Raw genomic sequence first — 25307 nt, 5'->3', positions numbered from 1 at the left:
AGCTCTGGGAAACTAACACATTAGAGTATTTGATATAGGTACAGAGGTGTTGTTGTTTTGGTTGACCATTTGAACTGCCCATGCATTATTATTCAGAAAGCATGCCGAGTTCAATGTGAAATCCAACTTTACAATTAAGATTATCAATGAGGTTATAGATCTACAGTGTAGTATCAGTAGAGAAACTTTTGTGACATGCTTAACATCCAAAACAATTACAAAGTAAGGGATTACTTGTTTACCTCATGCATTCACATTATATAGCAATTTTTGTATATACTGTATAATCACAATGATAAATATAATGCAATACTAACTTCATGCATGTGTATGTTTCAGTTACACTAGCTGTACACCACCTTGGGAAGTTTGTCGTTGTACCCAGTCAGGAGAAACTTCTTGCCGTTTGAGAAGGCGATTAGTTAGCACTAACTGCATGTCCCTAGTCTGTTCACTTGACAGTAAGTATTGAAAACTTTCTGCAACAGGTGATCCTCCTTGTAATATGGAGATAATTTTCTTGTGGTCTTTAATCCATAACTTAATATAAGGTAATGACATTAGAGTCATGTCATGATAGTCTGGAGTTTTCATCTGCAAGTCTCCACACATCCTCATAACATATTGTAATAGTTCACCATCACAATATAGCATGACCTTCTTTAACATGGCAACTCCTTCTTGTGCTACTTTACTGAGAGGATATTCAATAATGTAAGCTTTTAGTGTTTGGACCAACCTTTTATAGTCCCTTTGAGCAAGACATCGCTGAAACTTTTGATTTAATGTTCTACACAATTTATGGGTATCATGTAAAATTTTGTGACAATTGCTGACCAGTGCATCGATTTCACTATTTAATGATGGTAAAAATGCTGCAATATGTGGAAATGTTGCTAGGGAATTTTGTATACCTTGTAATACTATAATAGCAGCATGTGGATCAACTGATGTGAACATGTTGACTTGCTTGAGTGTCGCTGGCAACAAACAATATTCTACCATAAACAGCTTATTCTGCAAAAACTGTGATGAACCGAGTGATGATGCATCATTCCCAAAACAATAGCTGTGAAATAGTTGTGCTAATGCATCACCAATTGATGTACTAGTATTTAATTCACCATGTGGTGACAAGTAATACACTTCTATACTGTCCATACACTCAATTATGTATTGACTAATAACAGCATGAACCTCCACACAATTTTGTGTAATATTATGTGGAGGTAGAGTAAGATCAATGAAGTTGACTAGGCCATAGGCCCATAGCACATCAATAGCATCTCTAGCCTCATGTTGGGTAACATTCCATAGATTGCTCAATACTGCTGTCTGTAGAGAAGTACCAATTCCATTCCATAGAAGCAATGTCTTCAATTTATCTGATGATGATTTTGACAGTAGACCTAATGTCACATCAAGACAAGCCTTTACAGCATATTTACGACTTCTCTCAATGTTGTTCTTGTCAAAAGCTGCTAGTCCTTTGTCATGTAATTTAGCTTGTATATTATGAATGGCTTCATGACAACATAATCGATGCCTTTTTAGGTAATGAGACAAATGTCCTTTAATAAGTGACAAAAGCAGTGGCCAGAGATGGACATCTTCAGCCAGAGCATTAAGCAAGCTCATATCCTCTGGTGAGAGCTGACTGACATTAACCAAATCACTGGTCAAGAGAGAGATAGCCTCACTTTGCTCCATTGGACCTACAATAACCATCTGTTTGGTAGGTATGCATTGTTCAATGTCATTCAATCTGGTAGTGAGCACTATTTTACAGTTACTAAATGCCCTCACAATTGGCTCAGCATCTTCAACATGCCACACATCATCAATAATGACCAGAAGATTACGGCAATGAGCACTTGTAAGCTGGTTAAATTGTTGTTCAACAACATTTATATCACATTGTTTATCTGTTAATAAGTTGTATAATCCCTTTAGCTTCATAATAGGGTCAGTAGCTTGTGGTCCAAGTTCTATGAACACAACACCATCTGTAAACTGTTCCTTTATCACAGGATGATGACAAAGAGCAGTGACAATTGAAGTCTTGCCAAATCCACCAGCTCCAGAAACCATTAAACTTGTCTCATAACTACCAGGATCAACAGTGGAGTGACACAATTTCGTTACCATTTCATGTAATAACTGTTCCCGCTTTACATGGTTGGTTGGTAATGGTGGAGGTGGAGGACACTTTATCCCTTTAACAAAACATGGTAGTGATAAGTTTCACATAGGTCACTTGCTCTGAGTAACAGTGGAAACACACACCAGGGGAGAGTATATCCTGTACAAACACACTGCCACAAGTACATACCTTTTGATTAAATTAATGCCTCTACTTTATTGCTTAGCACTTTATACAACTCTGGTGGTAAAAGAGAACTGTTGATTGGTGTTGAATATGATGAAACCACTATTGTAAAAGACAGAGTAAGGTGTTGATGGTGTACTAGTGGCAGTGCATTTGATGAAAGAATCCCAGTTAGATACTCTCTTAGACTTATTATTACAAGTACACGAAAAAATTTGGAATTTTCAACTAGAGTAGGGATCATAGCACATCAATAAAAAGTACTGAAACAAGTTGGGGTAGTCCATGACAATAAGAAGTGTTCTATCCCTACTGTGCTCAAGATACCATAACGGAAATGCACAGTAGGGATATAACACTTCTTATTGTTTTACTGTGATTTAATATCATGGCCAACTTGTTTCAGTACTTTTTATCGACGTGGCATGGTCCCTACTTTAGTTGAAAATTCCAAATTTTTTCGTGTGCTTGTTTGTTAACTTTGTTTGTAAATAATTTTATCATGACCGGTGAACCCACGCATACCGCATCTGAAATGGCACCATGCGCCCCAGCTATATCAATTATTGTCTGAAAAGTGGAGTATCCATTACGCTTCGTCGTCAGCTATGTTCAACCTGTTACACAACATTTCAAACCAAGAACTTTTCCAGAAGCACCTCTACAATCTACGAACACCAAAAGAAATGGTGCCGCACCTCAATTTTATTAATTATCATCTGAAAAGTGAAGTACAGTGGAACCTCCCTTATCTGGACCTCTATTATCCGGCACCTCCATTGTCCGGACAGCCCAAATTGGTCATGTGGCTTGTAGTCTATTGACCATAATAAAGTTTGGTTTAGATAAAAGCACAAGGAGGGAGCCTAAAGGTTGCTGTTTACCTGTTTGGTGGCTTGTTTATTCTACTACTAATAACTACCACTTGGTTGCTAGGTGATAATGCATTTTTACAGCCCAGAGGAGTAACCATGAATGCTCTGTAGTGACTTCCCCCTCTAACTGCATAGCACTAACTGATAGCAATAACAACATAATAATATTATGTATTTAAGTTAGTCACTTTAGCATAATAGCATGTTATTCTTAGTTACGGACATTTCTGAGATACGGACAGTAGTATGTACCAGACTGCCTGGATAAGAGAGGTTCCACTGTATCCATTACACTTCGCTTCTGGCTATGTTCAACCTGTTACACAGCAATACGAATCAAGAACTGTTTGAAAAGCACCTCTGCAATCTATGAAAAATACGGACGATATCCATTTTGAAGGGAAGCCATCATGTGCTCGTGCCAAATCGACACCTTTCCCTGTCAGCAAAGATGAATGAGACACAAAGGAGGATACTGGTAAGTCCATGAAGAATGCATTGTACGTACTGCGGTATGCCAAAAGGCACCTGTTGAGCCGAAGTGACGTCGAACAGTGAAAAAATCAAGCCCGTAGCCTTAGCCATTATCGAGTTACGCTTGTCTGAAGGCATCAGTTACTTACTTACTTGGTAGAAAATTCCATCGAATAAAAAAATTTTAAAATTCTGTAACAATTTGTTGAAAGCATTTCGGGTCGATCTGAAAGCTTGTTTGGGATTAGTTTTACTTCACCAATACTGCCTCATCGTCATTAGGGAAAATTGAGGATGGTTTTTGGGTGATGTTCTTTTGTGAGCCACACCTACTCCTTTGTGGTCCCTACTATACAGTTACTATCGTACTGTATGATGAACTCTTGATACCACAGCATAATTCATATACAACAGGGCTGTAGCAAACAGTTCAGCTGGTCTGGTTTTGGCCAGACCACTAGTCACTTAAAATTCACAAAAGATCAAGATATTCTAACTAAGCAGTCAGTGCACTACTCTAGTAGAACAGTCAATGCAATAACTCTAATGGAACAGTCAGCGACAGTAATCTCACAATTAATTTTACATTGATAATTTCAGCCAGATCTAGAATTACTTTTAAATTTAGTCTCAGAGGGCTAAATTTTTAAATATTTGCTGTGGAGGCATCCCCAGACCCCCAGCATGTGTGTTCTGATCATTTTTTCGGCCTTGCTACAGTTCTGTACAAATACTTCCTGTGTTTATTTTCTGTCTACATTTGATGTTGGAGCCCATGCTTGGACCAAAATCAGACCACAGGCCTCAATTGGACTCATTTGTAGATTTATGGTCCATTTATCTCGTTATAGGAAGCTTTTGAATTAATTGTTTCAACAACTAAAGTACAGGTGTATATGCAGTATTGTAACACTATTTTTGCTGTGTGCATACTAATTCTGGGATGAATGTCAATTTTCTACATTCGAATATTCTATAAATAAAGTAAACAAATGTTCGAATTATTTGTTTCTTACATTTCATATACAGTAACAAAACACTTTAAACACTAGCTGTTCAAAACTGTAAGTGAGTTAAGTGTACAAAACTACATAATTAAAACTTAAGAACTTGAAGAGTACAGCTAACTAGTAAGTAAGTATGCTGCCTACTGGTTAAGAAACTTTGAGTTTTTGTTCAAGAAAAGAATAGCTTCAACATTCTTGGATTTTGAGCAAATTCGGTGCTTAGCTGTTATGATTCTGCTTTAGAAAACAATCTCTTGGAAGAGGCAGATGTACATAGCAGATATGACAAATGAAGGTAAACCTTAGCAAGTTTAGCTAGGTTTGATTCCACCAAACCATTACATCAGAATTATGAGGTAGTAACTTTTCAAGCAAAAATTCTTCAAGTTCTGTATCATTTTCAGAGCCCTCTGCATCATTGTCATCTCCAAACAATATATCCAATGCAGTTTTTTCATTTTTGCAGGTGGAGTTTCAGATCACTCCTTCTCTTTGACAGCAACATGCTGAAAAGTGGGTTTTCCACAGTCAGCATCCTTCTGTTGTGACAGCTCTTCTCTGACTGATTCATTCAAGTCATCCATAAAAAATTTCAAGCTCTTAAATTGAGGATCTTACGCAGCAGCTAACACAAGTGGTGAATCTGGTTCAATTCCATCCAAGCTCACCTTCTCATGATGGATTCTCTAACAGCAGTCTTGAATACAGCAATCACCTTCCTCACTGTCCATGCTAGTAAACACACTATGCATTATGACACCTTTCTTTCTGTACAAAAGAAAATGGTTGCTACTTCCAATGGTTCAAGCAATTTAGCTAACTCTTCCAGTAAAGCCCTCTGATGAGCTGTGAAATCGAGGGTACGGTCTTGTAATGGCAGTATCTGAAAGTACAGCCTGTTAGCTACTAATGCAGAATCATATATAGGGTATTATTCCATCTCTTCATACAATCTATTTTGAGTCTTTGTTGATTCAAATTCATTTGAGACTGTTGCTTGTATAATTCAGCCGTTGCCAATGTGTTGTGATGGAAATGGCCTACTAATTTATGGGCAGCACCAAGAGCTCTATCAATAGATGCATTATTTCTAGAACCATCACTAATGCAAAGTTTTAGGATGTGAGCTGAACAGTTCACTCCAGCCCATCCCTTTTCAATTCGCAACAGATCATTGGCCTGTCTCATGTTTGATCCTTGATCATGTACAATAATTTCATAAGATTCTAGTACCTCCTTTATAGTAGAAAAAATGTTCCCTCCCGTGTGGTGGTCAGTAAATGATCTTGTAGCAAGTACACAATCAACAAATTCCCACTGTGAAGTAAGGAAATGACAATTAAGTTCTGTAGAACTGCTTGTCCATATATCAGTGGTGAGAAAGAATAAGAACAAGTCTGATTGAAGTTTGTCAATGAGTAATGCTTTTCCACTTGTATATCGATTGACCATAAGCTTATTGATATGTTTCCGTGATGGTACAGTGTATCCAGACTCAGAGTACTCCATTAGCTCTTGAAATCCTTGTCCTTCAACCATTCTTGCTGGTTGAAAATCGTGAATGGTCAGTCCAACGATCAGGTTGTCTAGAATATTCACATGTACTGGGCTACACTTCTGTACTTTCCATATCAAATCAATCTTGTTCTGCCCAGAATCACAAGCGTATACAGCAGAATGGCTTCTTTACAGGTGGTCCCATAAATTTGATGTGCCACCATGGTAAGAAAACTTGCCCTTACAAAGGGTACAAATAACATTTCTGCTCCCCACCTTCTTAAAGTACTGCCACACATCTGACCTGTTACGTTGGGAAGAGTCGCCTAAATCCAAGCCAGCACCTTAACCAGATGCCATGGAATTTACTCAGTTATAAAGAAAGCACATGTGACTCATAATGGATTTGAATCACATGTATCTCTATTCAAATTATGCAACATTCGGATGAACCTTCAAATCTTTCATATTTGTCCCAGCACTAGTACGTACAGTTATATATATATATGCATAATGAATCTAAGCATTCATATTGGAAGACTCTGTATAGAGCTGCACTTAGTCTATTACAATTTCAAATACCAAGTAATTAAGTGAGAGAAGAATCAGCTATGCAAGTACTATATCAAATATCAAATTACCAATACTTTACAATACCAGCACTTTACTGTTCTACAAAAAACAATTGCTCTTTAAACTCTAATGCAGTTTCTGTTGACTGTTTCACTAACTAGCAGTCATGTTAGTAGTAATCACAAACATTTGATTGAAAGTAGATGGGTACTATATACGTACTCTTACAGTCATGGTTTTGTAATAGCTGATGCTTACAAGAATGGTCCCAGGATGTACTTCCACATACCCGAAAATTTTTGTAGTAGGTAATTTTAACAGTTTTCATGGTTAGCAAAGCTACCATAAATTTTATCACGTGAGATTTTTGGTCTGGTACACATTCCGTGCATGTGAGCCATGAGTATTGACACATGCAGAGAAGAAATTGCCACAATGTTTAGTTTGATGCCTGGATATCACATCTACGTGGATGTCACATCAATTACTTTGATATACAATCACCTATCACATTACTGCCTCCCCACAAGGATTGCTGCTATGGTGATTCAGATGTTTCTTTGGCTATCAGTATGATGCTTGAAGTAAAGCAATCTTTCATAGCCATGCGGCTGAGAATGAGAGTCTTTGAGTTAAGCTTTACATACAACAGTGATCCATGAAAGTAAAACATGAAAATTCTGAGCTAACAGACTTCTGTAAAATTTAAAGCGCTATAATCCTGATGAAGTGCATAACCATGAAATATACAAACTTCAAAAATTTCTGGGTATACAGTATGCTATAATGGTGGTTTTGGTTCAATTATTGGTATAACTGCAGCTTAAATCTAAATCTGTAGCAATTTAGGTTTTCTGACAAACTACAATACTTAGGTCATATCTATATATGATGATTACTATTATTATATAACTTAATTAAACACCGTGGCGGTTATTATCTTAGTTCCAAAAATCCATTGAAGACTATTTAAATTGACCACTATTCGATGCTTGAAAATAGGGGTGCACCAATACATTAATCGGCTTATCGGTTAAGGGTTTATCAGCCAGTGTTTGCCTATGTTGGTATCGCATAAATGGCAACCGATATAACCGATTATATATAGTTTTAATTATCTTTTACCCATGTATACTCTCTCAACAGGCAGCTACATCAATAAGAAGATCTACTAGAGATTCCACAATTGCCTGGGCATGGCTTATTAATACCAAACCTACATTAACAAACTATAAACAATTAACTATCTGTACTAATTACTAAACTCGAAAGTCCAATCAGGGTTGGGTAAGCTTGCTAGTAAAACATCTACCAGTATTCTATCAATCAGTAACTTCTTTTTAAAGCCATACAATGCTCACATGAACTGCTAATTGCACTTTGGGTAGAACAGGTGCCAGATGATTAGCCACGCTCTACAGTATTATTGGCTTTCCCTGCATAGGGATGTTATTGTTATTACAGCTTTAAGGTGGCCCGCACTGAAGGTCTGACAGCAACATGTGCTCAACCTTTTTTCCTATTGAGAAGAGGAACAAAGCCTTTGTTCCTTATGGCTTTTCACGTGACACTGGTGGCATGCTGTTTTTTCCTCTCATTGATTCTGGTGTTTGACTTTGGCTATTTTGTCTTCAGTCTGTCTGAATTAGCCTGTTTCTTTTCTGGGGATGTCTAAAGAGCATTTTTGTTGTTGTTTTCATTGTTGTCGCAATGGCTACTCTCAGTGTCTACTATTCCAATGTTCTCAGGTACTACCAGGGATTCTCTGAACTATGTGCTACCGTGCAGTGACTACACTCAGGCTTTATTGCACTTCTTGAAACACACCTAGCTGAAGACTCATTGCAAATGTATCTGATATGTAGTAGCAGCTCGTCAGAACAGAACCCGACATGGTAGAGGTGTTTTGTTCTTGTCAATTGTGTCTGGAACCTCGAAATAGTTGGTGTGCTGTTTCAAGAAACTATAGTCATTTGTGTATATTGCATCTGATGCAACTCTAATTGATTCGCTCACTCAGTTTTGTTCAGATCACACCCAGCACCCAGTCGCTATTGTTGGAGATTTTAATGTACATGAGCATGAATGGCTGGTTAGTCTGTTCACCTCTTCCATTGGTACTGTTGTTTGTGGGTTTTGTGAAACATTTGGTCTACAACAATTGGTTGATAGAGGTACCTATAGCATTTCTTCTCTTGTTTAGCTGCATCTCACATTACAGCTTCATGTTCATCCACATGCGCTTATCAGCCATGAGTAAGTATGATAAACAGGTATGTGCTTAACAAGTAATATGCGCTTAATATATACATACGCTTAACAACCAGACTCTATGGTATATGGGAAATATATATGATGATAAATACTTTTGAATATACAACCCGTTCAAACACCACACCCAATTGTGTGGTGGAATCACTTTTGTCAGTACACATATCAAAGGAAAGTGGAGAGTTGGGCTAAGCGTGATTTGCCAGCTTATCATGTTGCTGTGTCAGCTGCTAGGAAAGCTCAAGCTATTGTTTTTCGTTACCATTGTAGTTCTCTTTCCAAATTACAAACTGGATCTAACAACCGTCTTTGGTGGAACCTCACTAAACGCATTAGTGTATTCTGTAGGCCCCACACCAGATTTGCTCCTGATGTTGATAGTCTTGCTCCTACACTGTATTTTGCAAGCAAGTTATCATTTCCTACAGACTTTGACTCTGCTTCTCTTACACTTCCCCCAGAGGTGTCAACAGCTACTTGTAAGAAATCATGGTGGATAAATCTATCTAAGGTTCATCATGTGTTGAGCTCACTTGATGTGAAGAAAGCTGTAGGTCCGGAAGGTGTTAGCCCTTATACGTTGAAGTGCTTGTTGTTGTAATGAGCTTTTTTTACCAGTGCATATTTTGTTCAGATGTGTGTGTGTGTGTGTGTGTGTGTGTGTGTGTGTGTGTGTGTGTGTGTGTGTGTGTGTGTGTGTGTGTGTGTGTGTGTGTGTGTGTGTGTGTGTGTGTGTGTGTGTGTGTGTGTGTGTGTGTGTGTGTGTGTGTGTAGATCTGGAGTACTTCCACTGTCGTGGAAACTATCACGTATTACTCCTGTTTACATACAGAAGGGCACTGTTACTGATCCCCATTTTTACCATCCCATTGCTGTTCTTCCTACTTTAGCGATGTTACAGTAGGTACAGTAGAAGGAGTGTAGCAATCATGAGCTTTAGTGATTATAGTAACAAATGTTTCAATTGCATCAGAGATTATTCCAGACCACAACACATCCGACTGAACACACTGAAAGTGTTCATGAATGTGATTGCAAGGAGCTGAGTCCCAGTGATAAACTCGTTTAGGTGTTTAGGGGGTTGGCACCTATAAGCTTACATAAACTAACCAACATGATCACTGCTTCCCAAATGGGGATGATAGGTAACAGTCTACTCTGTAACAGCTAAGTCTAGTATAGCATAAGTCTAGTACAGCATTTCTACGAGTTTTAGCTAATGGTGTATAGCATGAAATTTCATGATGCCTAAATACGTGTACTTATCAAGCGAAATGGTCTTCTGTAGTATGCTCCATGTGAAGCTTAAGGATTCAGTGCACAGTAACTGGACTCAAAATATTGGTACATGTGATGACTGGAATTCACATCACCCCAAGAGAGTGAATCCATAGTAATCATGGCAAGGTTTATTTATTAAGCGCATGCACTCAACAACTATATATTATATTAATCACAATGTGTTTCGCAAACTTCTATTAGGTGTATACACCTAACAACCAGAGTCTACAGTATTCCAGTTTCAAAATTTGCTTTTATGAAAGGTACTGAAGCTCAGGACTGTGGAACTGCAATAGCATTTACTGCTATTCAAGCTTGGAATATCGTCAAGAGTATTGTATTGCATCCTTGGACATTCGCGGGGCCTTTGATAGTGTATCATGGTGCTTACTGAAACATCTTTGGAGTGTTGGGTTGAGAGTAAGGCATATGGCTTTTTGTGCTCCTATTTATGTAATAGGGGTTTATTTGTGGTGGCTCATGGTAATACTTCTTTGCAGTGAAACTTTACAGCTGGTGTTCCTCAGGGAGGTGTCTGGTCCCCTATATTGTTTAATTTGTACAGCCTATATTAGTCACATTGCTAGATAAGTTTTGCATTGTGACTTGTTTCAATATGCTGATGACTCATCTCTTGTGAAGGTGATTAAGAGGAAGGAGGATCAGGTAATAACTGCTAAGAGATAATTGCTGACTTAAATCATTTCTTTTCCAGGGGAAGGGTGTGGAAAATTTTGAACCTGATAATGGTCACTCACTGTGTGTATCATTGAAGCATGATGTATGATGTCGAATGTCATGCCCCTCTATTTATGGACTCCCTTTCCATCAAGGAAGTTGGTAATTTGAAAATGTTAAGTTTGATCGTAGATTGATGTGGAACTTTATGATTGAACATAATATTATGTCCACCCGCTAGACTTGTGCCAATTATGCCGGAATAATTTTGAGAATAATAGGTCACCAGTTTCGTGAGAATAATTCCGGAATAATAGGATGGTTAAAGGCATAATTTTAGAATTATTGGATGTCCATGGGAATAATTGGTGGAATTAAGGGACATGTCTATTCTTGAAGAAAGAGTTAAGCTACTAAGAGTGATATATAGCTGACTTTATTATACGAGTGTTGGCTGAAAGCCTATAAAAGATCGATATACTCTAATAGAATGTTCAAATACTCTAACAGAGCAGTCAGATCGTTTCATGTTAATAATCTGCAGCCAGCATCAGGGATTCAACTGTATTATCATCTGCAATTCTGAAACTTGTACATCTAATACCAGTGTATCTTCTTAAAGTCTTTAATCAATATCTTAGTATGTAGCTACAGCCATAGCTTTAATACACCAATAATTTAAAACACTTGAATTAATGCTGCAGTCTGCAAATAGCTATTCCAAGCCTGTTGTAACTACTTATGGCTAGAGAAATTAATGATGTAAAAGAGGGAGCACTTCATTTGTGGCCATTAAGTAATTCTGGCAAAACTACGTAGATCAGCATCTTGAAAACTAAGTGACTAGCTACAGAAACTAAATGAGAATTAGTTTGGAATAATAGGCTAGATACAAGAATATAAAAAGAATAATAAGTGAAAATTTGGGAAATTCTGGAAGGAATAATAGGTAAATGTTGGAGCATAATAGGCTCAAGCCTACCACATGCTGTCAGCAGAGAATGGGAGCAATATGGCATGTTAGAGATTATCTGGGTCCGAGGAGCCTTGCTGTTGCTTGTAAGATCTGTATGTGAATAAGGTCGTGTTGCTATTATGGATGCTTCAGCCACTCACTTATCTAAACTTGATTCAATGTGAGAAAACATTCCCCTTACTGCAATCTCGCCATGAGGCCAGTGTTGTTGACCTACTTTGTACATTACTTGATTCCCGAGGTAGAGGGCTTCTACAGCTGTTTTGTCCAACTTTTGCCACTGCTCCATTGACACACTCCTACTGTTTAGGAAGTTTAAATGATGTTCCTTTGTTACTGTCATCACCATTTCAATTCAAATCTTTGGATCTATTTAAAAGAAGCTTTCTTGGTGTGATTGCTGACATATGGGTGTCTACTCCTTTAGACATCAGGTATTGAAGAGAGATGGCCTACTGTAAATTGTTACAGAGACATCTTAATGTTTAATTATTCGTATGTTGTATGCTCTTTAGATGTTATCGTTATACAACCAAGTACTAAGAATAATAAGAAATGCAGTTAACATTATGTCATAAATAAATAATAATGAAAATAAACAAATAATATTAATGTTCTCAAAACTACGAGGCCTACAGGCATGTACTAAGCAGGGATAGATTTGCCTGTGAACGAAGGTACAAACGTATAATATTTATGCCAGTTCGTGCTGATAACTTGAATGGATGTGTAATTCTATATAATACCCAGTACAAAACAGCTAATTAAGTGTATGCCTGGTTTACTTCGCTGTTCACGGTGACCACAGTGGAAGGATTAGTGACAATGGAGAAAGGCCACTGGACTACTGATTGTTTGTGGCTAGCTCCCCTTTGTTTGCTAAGTTATTCTCAGGTGGGACAGTGAGTTCCAAGTCACCATGCCAGGCGATGCCAGATGCGAGAGGACCTGCTCACTCTACGAAATTAAGAGTATGTTTTCATTTAACATGATTGTTTGTTTGTTGTGTATTTGTTTGTTTGTATTATTTTGTATACTTCTGTTTATCTTTCATCTGGCTTGCTAGATGAATTATCCCATCTTCAGTATTGCCAATAATACATTGTTGCATATACAGTTCTACAGTATAATGTGCATCTCCTGTATGTTATACAGTACATTATTGTGCCATTGCCAAACCACTGATGTACCGGAATTTAACTACCAGTAGTTTTGCATGGCCAAGCCATTGGGCCTGGCAGGCTATTGTGAGGTGAAAGCACAGTTTTCAGGTGATAAGTTTGTGATAATTATAGTTCTCAACTTGAAGCCTTTCAGTGCCAGGATCGAGTGAGATCACTGACATGCACTTTGAGATGAAACTATACAAACACTGCCATAATTACATCCTAGCTATGCAACCTGAACACAACATACACAGAATGTGCCCTTAGGCAGATAACTGCTATGATATTGTGCTTGCTGCTGTCTATTTACCCACATACCCTAAACCACAGTATTGTGTCTATATGTAGTTACAGTCTGCAATACTACCACACACTGGAATTATACTTGTTCTTGGTGGCATATCCATTATACTCTGGTATTGGATTTTTTATCCTATTGAAGGCACTGTCTGATCACCTACATGCAGCTGTTTGTTCCCAAAATTCATCTTGTATTGTATCCATGGCATCATGCAATCATTTTACAACATAAGGCCCAGCTCATATTAAAATTAACTCAAGTGACAGATAGTTGAAATATTCTGCTTCTTTTATCATTAAGGTCTGCTCTTAGCAACTCCAGCAGCCATGTCTTAATCCAGTACCCTGATCCATCTTCATTGGTAGTACATGAAGAGAATGATGCAAATTTTGTAGAGACACCAAATTTTACGGACAGTTTTGCTTGCAGTCGTGAGATTCATTACTATAAATATGAGAGCATGCACTTGCACCTTGACTTGTGAGAATCATGCAGGAGGGGTGACAATGTGGTCTTCCATGGTCAGGTAATCAAGACAATATAACAGTAGCAGGCCCTCAGGATTGTAACTGCATCACTTATGTTAAGTGTACATGCATCTTTTCCACCCACACACACTATAATGTCCATGCATGTACTGTTTGTACATTCCCTATTAGTAGATTGTCCCATTAGTGGCTGTACTTGATTGTTTGTACCCCTACAAAACTTACTAGGGTGGCCACGCCCAACACCAATATGAATGAAGTTTGCCATGCCAGCTGTACAAGACTAGGAACAAGATTAATGGTGATATGTTTGTTTGTATTGTTTACTTTTATTGCCTTATATTGTTTCATCTGGTTTGCCAGGCTCTGGTTGGCTGGGCTGTAACAGTGTGGTATGTTTTAATGTTTGCCTGTATTGTACATTTTTCCTTCACCTGGCTTGCTAAATTCTGGCTGGCTTGGATGTTTTCCTTTATCTGGCTCAACTGACTTGAATATTCTAACAGTACAGGATTGTGTGTATCTCCTGCAAGTTGTGTATGCCATAGTGTGTAAACATCACTGTGCCATTGCCACACCACTGATGAACCACATTTAGCTACCATGACCTCTAGTTGATACCGTACTGTATATTGGCTACATAGCTGGATAATATCCATCTTCGGTGTTGCCAAAAAGGTATTGCTGCATACAATACTATAATAATGCATAGCTCTCCTGTATGTTTTGAATGCATATATACTGTGTATGTAACACTTTGACACTATACCTCTTTACAGGGAGACATCTACTGTAAATGTACACTGGTGTACATTGAAATGTATCCTGGGAAAGTGGTTGCACTTCTAAAAGAGCAAGCCACTTTTATCAAAGCAAGCATGGCCTTGATGTGGGTGAGGTAGTGGTACCACCCTCTGTTTGTTTTATACAAGCTCAGACCAAAACCAATTGTGGGAATAAATTAATGCTCACGTGATGACTACCACAAGCTAAAGTGTTGCTGCAAGAAGTACTCAAATGAAGGCATTTCAGTATCCTTGCCGTTCTACAAGTTGGGAAATGTTATTTTAAAGTGAGAACTAGTCTTACAGTGCATTCACAAACATTTCTGAACGTGGACACGCCCACAATATTGGTATATTGGTAAAATCTTGTATCGATGCACCCTACTCGAAAGCAATGTTGTAAAAGCTCATAATGATAAAAATAAGTGTTGCATAGTGCAGTGTTTAGCTAAGTCAATACCATATGATGTTTCTAAGTATGTGATACACTTTAGGCTATAACACAATAAGACTATTCATATGAAATATGATACACAGTAATAAACAAACTGAAATGAAAAGCTCACTGATATTCATCCACAAAAAGCAAACACATTTTCAATTTATAAACTAACCTTTCTCTAATCGTTTGTGCTCATAATTTAACTGCTTCTGTAATTGCATTTTTGATGTGGTAGGGCCTGTATAAATAATATAAATATGCTGAAGTTAAACATATACACTTCTGTAGTAATAGTCATTACATCATGTGCATAATTAATTACATGTAGTATATGTATGTAAATGGATATTATCATGCATAGGCGTGTAACAAACAACTATGGTACAGCCCGCTTATAACTTAACACATAAATGTGGTATTTTCCTGTGGTGCCACACAGTTTTACTCATGGCAAAAGTAATGGTTACACATGAGATAAGCCATTGCCACGTGTATGTTTTATTAGAGTTAGAGAACTAAACCATGTAACTGCTCGAGTATCTCAACTTTTGAGCAATATAAAAGCATTGTGTTGACCTTTAAACACATTGCTTAGCCTGTTTTCTACTTCATGAATTTATTGTAGTTCCATGCATTAGAATTTCATAGATCTGTACTTTTTACAATTAGTAGGCATGTTCAAGGGGAAAAGGAATACTTTTAGTGTGACATGCAGCAATGTGAGTGTTGTACAATAGTGCATGCATTGTATCTTGATTGGTATAACAAAGGCTTCTTCTTAAGAAAATTGAAAGTGATTCTGGGAAAGAAGTGTAGGGCTGTAACTATACCCAGTATTCCACTACATTTGACTGAAGGCATCAAGCAGTCAGGCAGGAAGTAGAAAATTTGCTAAAATAACTTTCACCTTTCCAAACACACATCTTTAAACAGGCTGTAGGACCAGGTGTCCGACAGATCTTCAGCACTTGTGCTGAAAAGCCTTAATAAATAAACTTATGTCTATTTGGTTCCACATGGGGTACTTGGAGATAATAAGTCACTCTAGGGTTACAAATACATGAAATTAACAAGGAGAAAACATCCTGAGTGCCTGGCAGACTCTTGTAAGTGTTTGAACATAAATTGGATGGCACAGGATCGAGGCTGCCTAGGTCCTTTTTTTCTCTTTTAAACACACTTTATACAGTATCTTTAAACAGGCTGTACGACCAAGTGTCCTACAGACCTTCAGTACTAAAGCCTTGATAATTTTTTTTTTAATGAAAATTTTATAGAAAACAATTCAGGCTAGCTTAATGGCACAATATTGTGCTTTGCTTTAACCATACAGTACCATAAGTCTTCTAAAAATTCGGCATATTTCAAGTCAATAATTTTCGTCTCGCCGAATTTCGGCCTATAATTAGATAGTAATCACCACTAATTTTAGTCGATCGACCACTCGTCACAGTATAATTGGTATCGTCGATATTAAGGCTAGACAACTCTGACGTTCTTGTCACTATCAGCATCCATCACAAAAATAGCTAACGTGCCAATTTTTTATTAGAAGAAATCATTTCACTGTTAGAATACAGATGCCAAATAAATAGAGGGGCTGAATTTTTAGAGAATTTACGGTAGTACCAGATCACCATGAAGGCTTTGTAAGACTGGTTTTGATGCATATTTTTGGCACAAAATTGTGAACCTTGATGATCCCTACTATTAAGTAAGTAATACCATACTTAATAATAATTTCACTTCGATTGTTGCATATTTAGTCCCACGTTTTTTATTTTGGTGATTCCTAATTTTTTAACACTTGTCTGTTTCATTTTGTCACATTTATGTATAACAACTTATTCATTGATGGATACTTTCCTAATTGTAAAGTACGGGGCAGAGCTTTGTTCAAATTTTTTAAAATGTTAATATATTGTAGCTGATTCACGTTCACCTGAGCCCCCACCAAAATTAGAATAATTAAAGAGGTGAACATGCATATGTGTACATTCCTACTGGCTTTATACAGAAATAAACATATTATTTCCATGTTAGCACCCATACCAATATTTTTAAAGCCTCATAGCTTACTTGTTTTTGCCCATATCAAAGTGCTTCTCTGGTATGTAAAGGGCTTCACAGTGCTACTAAATGTTTTGGGCGGATGACCCATGCCACAAGAGTTATTAAGGAAAAAGAAGAGCTCAGAAGAACTACCATATTTTGTGCAGTTGTTCAATTAGAGTATATCAACTTTTGTTACAGGGTGTCATGTTAACTGTTTGCAATAAACTAATCATTCATCATGCTTTTAAGCAATAAGTTTATGTTGCCATAGAGTTTCTAGGATGTGTAGATTATGATAACTTTCAGATATTATTTTTGGCATGGCATGAAGCAGGTAAAGTTATTTTCACACAACCATGCCTTTGAAGGCCATGGAGAAGAAGTCAGTTAAAAAGAAGTAAGACAATGGTGCATGGATTGTATTTTCATTCAACTAATCTTAACGCAAAGTGAACTGCTTTCCTGAACAAAGTAAAACTGTAGCCATATTCCCATTAGGCCTGGAGGATGGTGGGAGGGAGGGTGGTTGGGTAGAGCATGGAAGGGAGCTAAGGAACAAGCCAGTAAGTAGAAAACTTGCTAAAACAATATATTTTAAAATTTTGTATGTGGCAACTCATGCTCTGGAAGCATTTCAAGTCACTTTGACGGTGCACATGGGCTCGGTTGTACCCAAACAATTTTGCCAAGGTATCATGAGGATTATGAAAGGATGGTTTCTGTTGACAACAAAAACACACACCTTTGCAATCCATACTACCTGTATTAAGCATTGCCTAAAATGCTATTCTAAGGTATACAGTCAAGTTATACAATGCCTATAAAAGTTCACTCTATTATAACTTTACAATGCTGTACATACTGGCTGGAGCCTGGAGGTGGGTGATTGGCCATATAAAACCACCAATACGTATGTATATGTATTTACAACTCTAAAATGGTTTGTTTTTGGCATCTCAATTTTTGGATTAGGCCAATACCACCAATTCATTTTGATAGATATTTTTTAATATTTGTCTGCATTTTTTCGGTTGCCATCTTAGACATTTGTAAATCTCTACTATAAAGTACTGTGTACCTTATTTTACAATTAATAAGCCAGCACTCTTAGGCAGTGAAACACACATAATACATCATATTAATGTACCCTATGCATTACAAGCATATACTGTACAGCTTTACGAACCTTGTGATGGTTTAGGAGTACTGACTACTGGGGTTGATCCAGCCCTCACTGATGAATCATCTGATGTTGTCTGGTTGAGTGTTGTAGGATGGTGTGATCCATATGATGAGATGATACTACTAATATGTGGTGATACAGTAGTAGATATATTGAGTAGTGGTGGACTGGAAACTTCAGTAAACTCTGTAAACAATGTGTAAGGACATACTTGGATAAGCAGCATTAATTTAACTTTAATGAAAGCAATAAATTGTTATAAAGCTATGTACATTCACACATGTACCTATACTCAATACTCAGATACACAGTTCCTTTGCATTTAGGTTTTGCCTATTCTTATGTACAATGCAAAAAATATAATCCTGTTTTAGTACCAGCATCAACCTACTCAAAAGCAACTTACAGCACAAATAATGTCATAATAAACTGAATTCCCAACTACAGAGACTTTAACTAGGGTATCTGTCACATTGCTTTATATCAACATCCTTTACGTTAGTTTATAACTCGTTTATGGATTTAGCTTGTGGTCACCACTAAATACTCAAATAATTACTTAACTACATACCAAAACTTTTCCCTCCAGGAGTGCTATATAGGTATGTGTACTGTAGGCCAAAGCTCACTAGCTACAGTACAAGCCGATTAGCTGGTGTATATTCTTTTATACACTCACGATCCAGTGCTACAGGTAACAGCCATGTACAGCTTTCGTTGTTAATGGTAAGCCTTGCCATGTAGTCAAGTTCCCAGGCATTGAGGCACTTTATACGTAGGTTTTAATTATTAAGTGCCATGCAAATTGAGAACAAATCTGGCAGGTAGCCTTGGTAGCTAGCACAGAACTTTTATGCCACACGAAATATGTACTATAATGGTATTTATTGAACACTAAGAGAATGTTCTGCAGGAAAATTTATAAATTTTGCTGCCTCTTCAGCAGAGGCTTACAATGGCCATTTTAGGGATGAGCCTATTTTGCTTTTTTTCCACCTATCTTTCTTTCCAGCAATACTTTTTTTTCTTACCTATTTTGCTCAATGTTTTGCTAAAAATTTTCCTAAATTGCTGAGCATTAATAAATATATATATATATATACCGCAGTATCACACTGTTTTATTAAAATATTTCAAACTTAGTGACTGCTCTCTATTAGAGTGTCTCAATTTGTAGTTGCTTTTCCTGCATATGTTGGTCTAATATAGTCTCATGCCCAGACCCCACCCACTGCATCAGAGTAGGGTTTGGTGACAAACGCAAGAGTTTTGGGCCCTATGCCATTTTTCCTTTCTGACCAATCAGACGTTCTAATTCAGCTGTAATGCCATTTGATAGGCTAGAACGACGAAGATGGCCGACTGGAACCATGGATACATATGCATAAACAATATGGCAGCGGGCCCAAAAGCATAGCGTAAGTCACCAGACCCTACTCAACTGGGTGGGGTCTGGGCATGAGGCTAGGGGTCTAATACAGTCCATGACTGCTCAATTAAAGTATCTCAATTTTTTCATGCATAATGTGTTAAGTTCCAGTTCCTGAGCATCCACTTTTCCAAAATTTCACATATTTTCCAGCATTTTGCTTTTTGTTTTTGCCATCGTATTTTCCAAAAAAATTTTCCCGCTAAATTGGCACATCCCTAGCCTAGGCCATCTGTGATCTTTCCTGCTTATGGGGGTCAAAAGTAAGAGGTGATCTACTTGGGGTTCATGTTCATTAACATACACAGTAAAATTGGCTAGATTTTCCCTTATTATAGCCTCCATAATTTGCTGTAGGCCTGTGAAGCAAGATAATAATAATTATCATTAAGTATGTATGCCATTGATATTTCTTCACTGATTTCATTTCTGTACATAGTGGAGAAAGGTGATACCAGGAAAAACAAGAATATATTCATGGCAAATTATATCTGTGCATTATAATATGTGTGATTCTGGCACATGGCACAGTAAAACAAACAAATAAATCAACAAATAATATAAATAAGTAATAAACATAATAGTGCAATTTGAAACTTTGTATATCATTGTTACATAAGTTGCAACCATTTTTGTAAGTTTCTGTAATTTATTTTCCTTATTCTTGCTGTATAATTCAATCTTTCTGTTGTTGCTATACTTTGTAGGGCTGTGACTCTATAAGACCTTAGCAACCAAGACTGAAACTTTTCAGAGCATCACTTAGCTGTGTAGATTGTAAATAGTTAATACTTAAAAATGCACCATTTTATCGGGTTTTGCAGATCTGGTTGCAAACAATATCCACTTAGTATATTGCTCCTGCTAGTAGTTCCAATTTTCAGACTTTGTTGTGTAATAATTTATTTGTGGTTATTACTATTACCATAAATAAACAACATAGCTGAGTCTTTTACTAGATTATAGTGGGTTGCTATTTACATGCTTAAGATCTCTATAGCACAATGTGGCAATTTGGCTTTCCATGGTTTGCTGGGAATTCAACAATCAAAGGGATAATTATATAAATTTTAATTATGTAATTTAGACGAATTCACGCTGACTGTTCCAAGGATCATTTGATGTAATGGGTTGCCCACATGTGACAAATTTAATTTAATTTACAAACATACAATGAGTTACAGTACATGTGATTATTGTAGCTTACCTGCAGCTGTTGAGTGGTGTTGATGATCACTTGATAATGACTGAATAGTGGCAGTTGATGATGCACTGCTTGAAAACTGAACACCCTGTTGAAAATCTAATAGCACAAGTGTAAGGAAAATCACTATGAGCATGGATAACAAACCTGAAACAAGAGGCTGAATGTATAACATAATAAACTTTAGTCACGGAGCTATACACAGCTTTGAGTTTATGGGATTAAAACATATCCACTCTGTTGTATATTCAGTTTCTTGTTTCAGTGATTTTATTTACATTATTTTGTGATCCTTACTCATAATAAGTTTTATTTGTGTATACCACAGTTACAGTTAAATTACAAGTGGAAAGCTACTTAATAACAGGGGCGTACGCAGGAATTTTGAAAAGGGATTTCCACTACAGCTAAGTGACTGTTATATTAGAGTAGTTTATAGCTCTATTAGAGTATCTCGATGTTTTCACCAAAATCATAATTCAGAACAATGCTATAAGTGTTGCTATTATGTTACAAACTATTATTTAACTAAGATATAAGTTAAAAATGTGTCCTGTTCCATGACAGATTTCAGATTATGGAAACCTGAAGTTCAATTTCTTAATGTTTCAAGTAGTGTGAAAAATCCAAAGGGGTTTCCTGAAACCCCTGGAAACCCCCCTCGGTATGCCCCTGAATAATTAAGTGAGACAGAACAAGACTGCACAAATTCAAATTTCGTTTGAATGTTCTATTAGACTACGTTATTATTGTTCTATTAGAGTACATTAATATCATCTTTGTTACTAAAGTATGCCTTGTTTCAATGGTACTTGTTTCAATGGCTTTCCATCACTAAACCACATTTGTCACACCTTGAAAGCAATATGTGACCGGATCAGCTAAAAGGGATCTTATAGCCTTTCATTGTAGCCATTTGTTGACTGTCACCTTTGATTTCACAACTTTTTTCACCCAGGCTTTTTAAGGCCACACCTTTTTTCACAGCTTGGCTGTTTTTGTGCAGATATTCTATCACCTTCAAGATTACACCAAGCAATAGTGGTATGCTAGAGATATGTAGTGACCAGATATCAGGGTGGTACCATTTTCACAAAAAAGTTATGAGTTGCCAAGTACATGAAATTGGAAAGGCTATAAGCTCCTTTTCGCAGGATCTGGTCACATATGACTCATCTGATAACTTTGTTTGTATAAAATACTAATACCTTTCAGTTGGTTTGTACTTCTGTTGCTTGAAAAAAGAGATACTATCTTGTTAATTTAGATAAAATAGTATATCATAGCTTGTTATTCCACTAAGTGTATGGATTGCCAGATTTATAATCAATCAGTGGTTCAGACAAAATTAATATTAGTTTTAAAATGTAAAATGTCCACTTGTTTAACAAAACTTGTATATACACTTACCAGATCTTATTTCACTGATCACCATCATCAACTGATGTGATGTACTAATAGTCTCCAGTTGATCACACAGATCAAGTAATTCTTCTCTACAGCTCATCTTCTCAATCAAACAATCCAATAGTATCTTATTAGCAGTAGTGGAGTTACTAACACTCAATATCATACAAATCTGATCATCACTGATATAATTTTGTAACTTTCCGACACTCTGTTCATAGTCATCAGGCATCAGTTGTAGTACAGTGTGATAATGTGTTTTCAGTAGAGCAAAATCTATGCACATTGCATTCAGAGTACATATAGTAAGGCAATATACCATTTGTATGCTATACATACAACATAACGTACATACAGTATTTAATTATAATGTAATCTTTTTTTGGTTTTCAGAAAAACTTTTTTTATAGACAAGACAAGGTAATTTTGCGATGCTTCTCAGTGTTTATAGAATCGATAGTATGCTTTTTATTTGATGGTCCTGTTCAGTTACAGGGTGCTTAAGAATCTATTTTAACATCACTGGCTTCATACCAATTGTATGAGGACTATTGCTTGCTTCATCACTACCACTACATATCATAGATCACTCAAATTTCCTTCCTCACTGTGACATGAGTACCTATTGACACAATAACTCTTTGACGAGGAAAGCAGCCAGATCCATATACTGTATATAAACCAACTTCTATTTCCCACCTTCAATTTTACATTTTTATTTATTTATTAATGCTTTACACCACAAGTTCTGAAGGTCTGTAGGACACCTGGTCAGCCTGCTCAAAGACTTTAGCTACTTAGACTTTAGCTACTTAAGGTGTGTTTGAAAAGTTGGAGAAAGGAGAAAAAATCCATGACTGGACCTAGGTAGCCTCGAAGCTGCAGCCATCCGATTTACGCTCGAACGCTTACAGGAGTCTACCAGGTGGTCAAGATGTTTTCGCCTTGTTATTTTCATGTAATTATATCCATAGGAATTCTAGAGAGTAACTCATTATCTCTAAGTACCCCAAGTAGAACCAAATGGACACTAGTTTATTTATTAATGCTTTACAGCACAAGTGCTATGATGACACTCTTCCGATAGGCCTAATGTATTTTGTGGACTGGACTCATGGCTGGACTCGCAGACTGGACTCACGGACTGAGCTATATAGAAACAGCTTTTTAGCAATAATCCTGGCATAAGGCACCAATACCTATCTACAACTGCTAGTACTGTTCTTCTAAACATATCACAAAGGTCACGCCTGTACCGATAATCATATATTTATTGTAAAACATGTGTACTTGTGCATACTAGTAGTGATAGAGGCTACTGCTCTAGCATAGATTCATTCCTTTGTTGTTCCAGTACTTAGCGTTGGTGCTTAGGCTTAAGTGATGAGCCAGTATGTACTGTATAGTAGGGACCACAAAGGAGTAGGAGTGGCCCATGAAATAACATCACCCAAAATCCAGCCTCAATTTCCCCTGATGAGGCAGTATTGATTAAGTACAACTAAACCCAAACAAGCTTTTAGATTGATCCAAAATGCTTTCAGAAAGTTGCTACGGAATTTAAAAAAATTTTATTTAATGGAATTTTCTACTAACTGCCTGACTGACTGTTGCCTTCAGACAAGCGTAACTCAATAACGGCTAAGGCTACGGGCTTGATTTTTTCACTGTTCGACGTTGCTTCGGTCCGACAGGTGCCTTTTGGCATACTGCAGTACGTACAATGCATTCTTCATGGACTTACCAGTGTCCTCCTTTGTGTCCCATTCATCTTTGCTGACAGCGAAGTGTCGATTTGGTGGTAGCACGTGATGGCTTCCCTTTGTAAAGGAAATTGTCCATAGTTTTCATAGTAGCTATTTTGATTGCAGAGGTGCTTTTTGAACAGTTCGTGATTCATACTGCTGTGTAACGGGTTGAACATAGCCGACAATGAAACATAATGGATGCTTCACTTTTCAGATGATAATTGATATAACTGGGGTGCACAGCACCATTTCTTTCTTTTGGTATGCGTGGATTGCAGAGGTACTTTTTGAACAGTTCTTGATTCAAAATGCTGTGTAACGGGTTGAACATAGCTGACAACGAAGTGTAATGGATACTTCACTTTTCAGATGATAATTGATATAGCTGGGGCACGCGGCGCCATTTCAGATGCGGTATGCATGTGTTCACCAGTCATAATAATTGTTTACAAAAAAAAGTTAACAAACAAGTCCACAAAAAAATTTGGAATTTTCAACTAGAATAGGGACTATAGCACATCAATAAAAAGTACTGAAACAAGCTGAAGTAGTGCACAATATTAAATCACAGTAAAACAATAAGAAGTGTTACATCCCTACTGTGCATTTCTGTTATGGTATCTTGGGATATAATACTTCTTATTGTTTTACTGTGATTTAATATCGTGCACTACTTCAGCTTGTTTCAGTACTTTTTATCAATGTGCTATGGTCCCTACTCTAGTTGAAAATTCCAAATTATTTTATGGACTTGTTCTTAGTTACACAGCCATGTAGCTAGACTAGTCTCTCACGCTCAATATTGACTAGTAAGTTTACACTAATCTGCGATTGTGCATTCAATATAGCTTATGGCTAAACCATGTAGGAATAGCCATGCCACCCCATGAATTAAGCTATAACTCTAATATATAATGTCAACCATTAAGCAATTTTTGTAAATATTCTAACAAATTGGTGTACATGTGACCTTTGTGGCTTGTAAGGAAGAGCAGTACAAGCAGTTGTAGATCAGTAATGGTATCTTTAGCACTACAAGAGATAGACAATGCCTGGATTATTGTTGTAAAAAACTGTTTCCAGCTCAGTCCATGACTCCAGCCCTTGAGTCCAGTCTGCAAAATACATTAGGCCCTTC

General features: G+C 37.0%; 1 protein-coding gene across 1 annotated transcript in view; it reads right to left on the bottom strand.

Annotated features, from left to right (window-relative positions):
• Positions 1–201: 201 nt before the first annotated feature.
• LOC136240684 (uncharacterized) overlaps positions 202–25307 on the bottom strand; it is a 55562-nt gene continuing 30456 nt past the window's right edge. Inside the window, exons 11-15 of the mRNA XM_066031705.1 lie at positions 22425–22697; positions 21018–21113; positions 18385–18567; positions 15316–15381; positions 202–2216 (exon numbers count right to left, since the gene is read on the bottom strand). Of these exons, the coding sequence (XP_065887777.1) occupies positions 340–2216; positions 15316–15381; positions 18385–18567; positions 21018–21113; positions 22425–22697 (2495 nt within the window). The 3' untranslated portion in view covers positions 202–339. The remainder of the gene's footprint in view (positions 2217–15315; positions 15382–18384; positions 18568–21017; positions 21114–22424; positions 22698–25307) is intronic.

This window comes from Dysidea avara, chromosome 12 (assembly GCF_963678975.1).
Source record: "Dysidea avara chromosome 12, odDysAvar1.4, whole genome shotgun sequence".
Lineage (NCBI taxonomy): Eukaryota > Metazoa > Porifera > Demospongiae > Dictyoceratida > Dysideidae > Dysidea > Dysidea avara.
The sequence above is the reverse complement of the archived record's forward strand: the minus strand, read 5'-3'. Positions and strand labels throughout refer to the sequence as shown.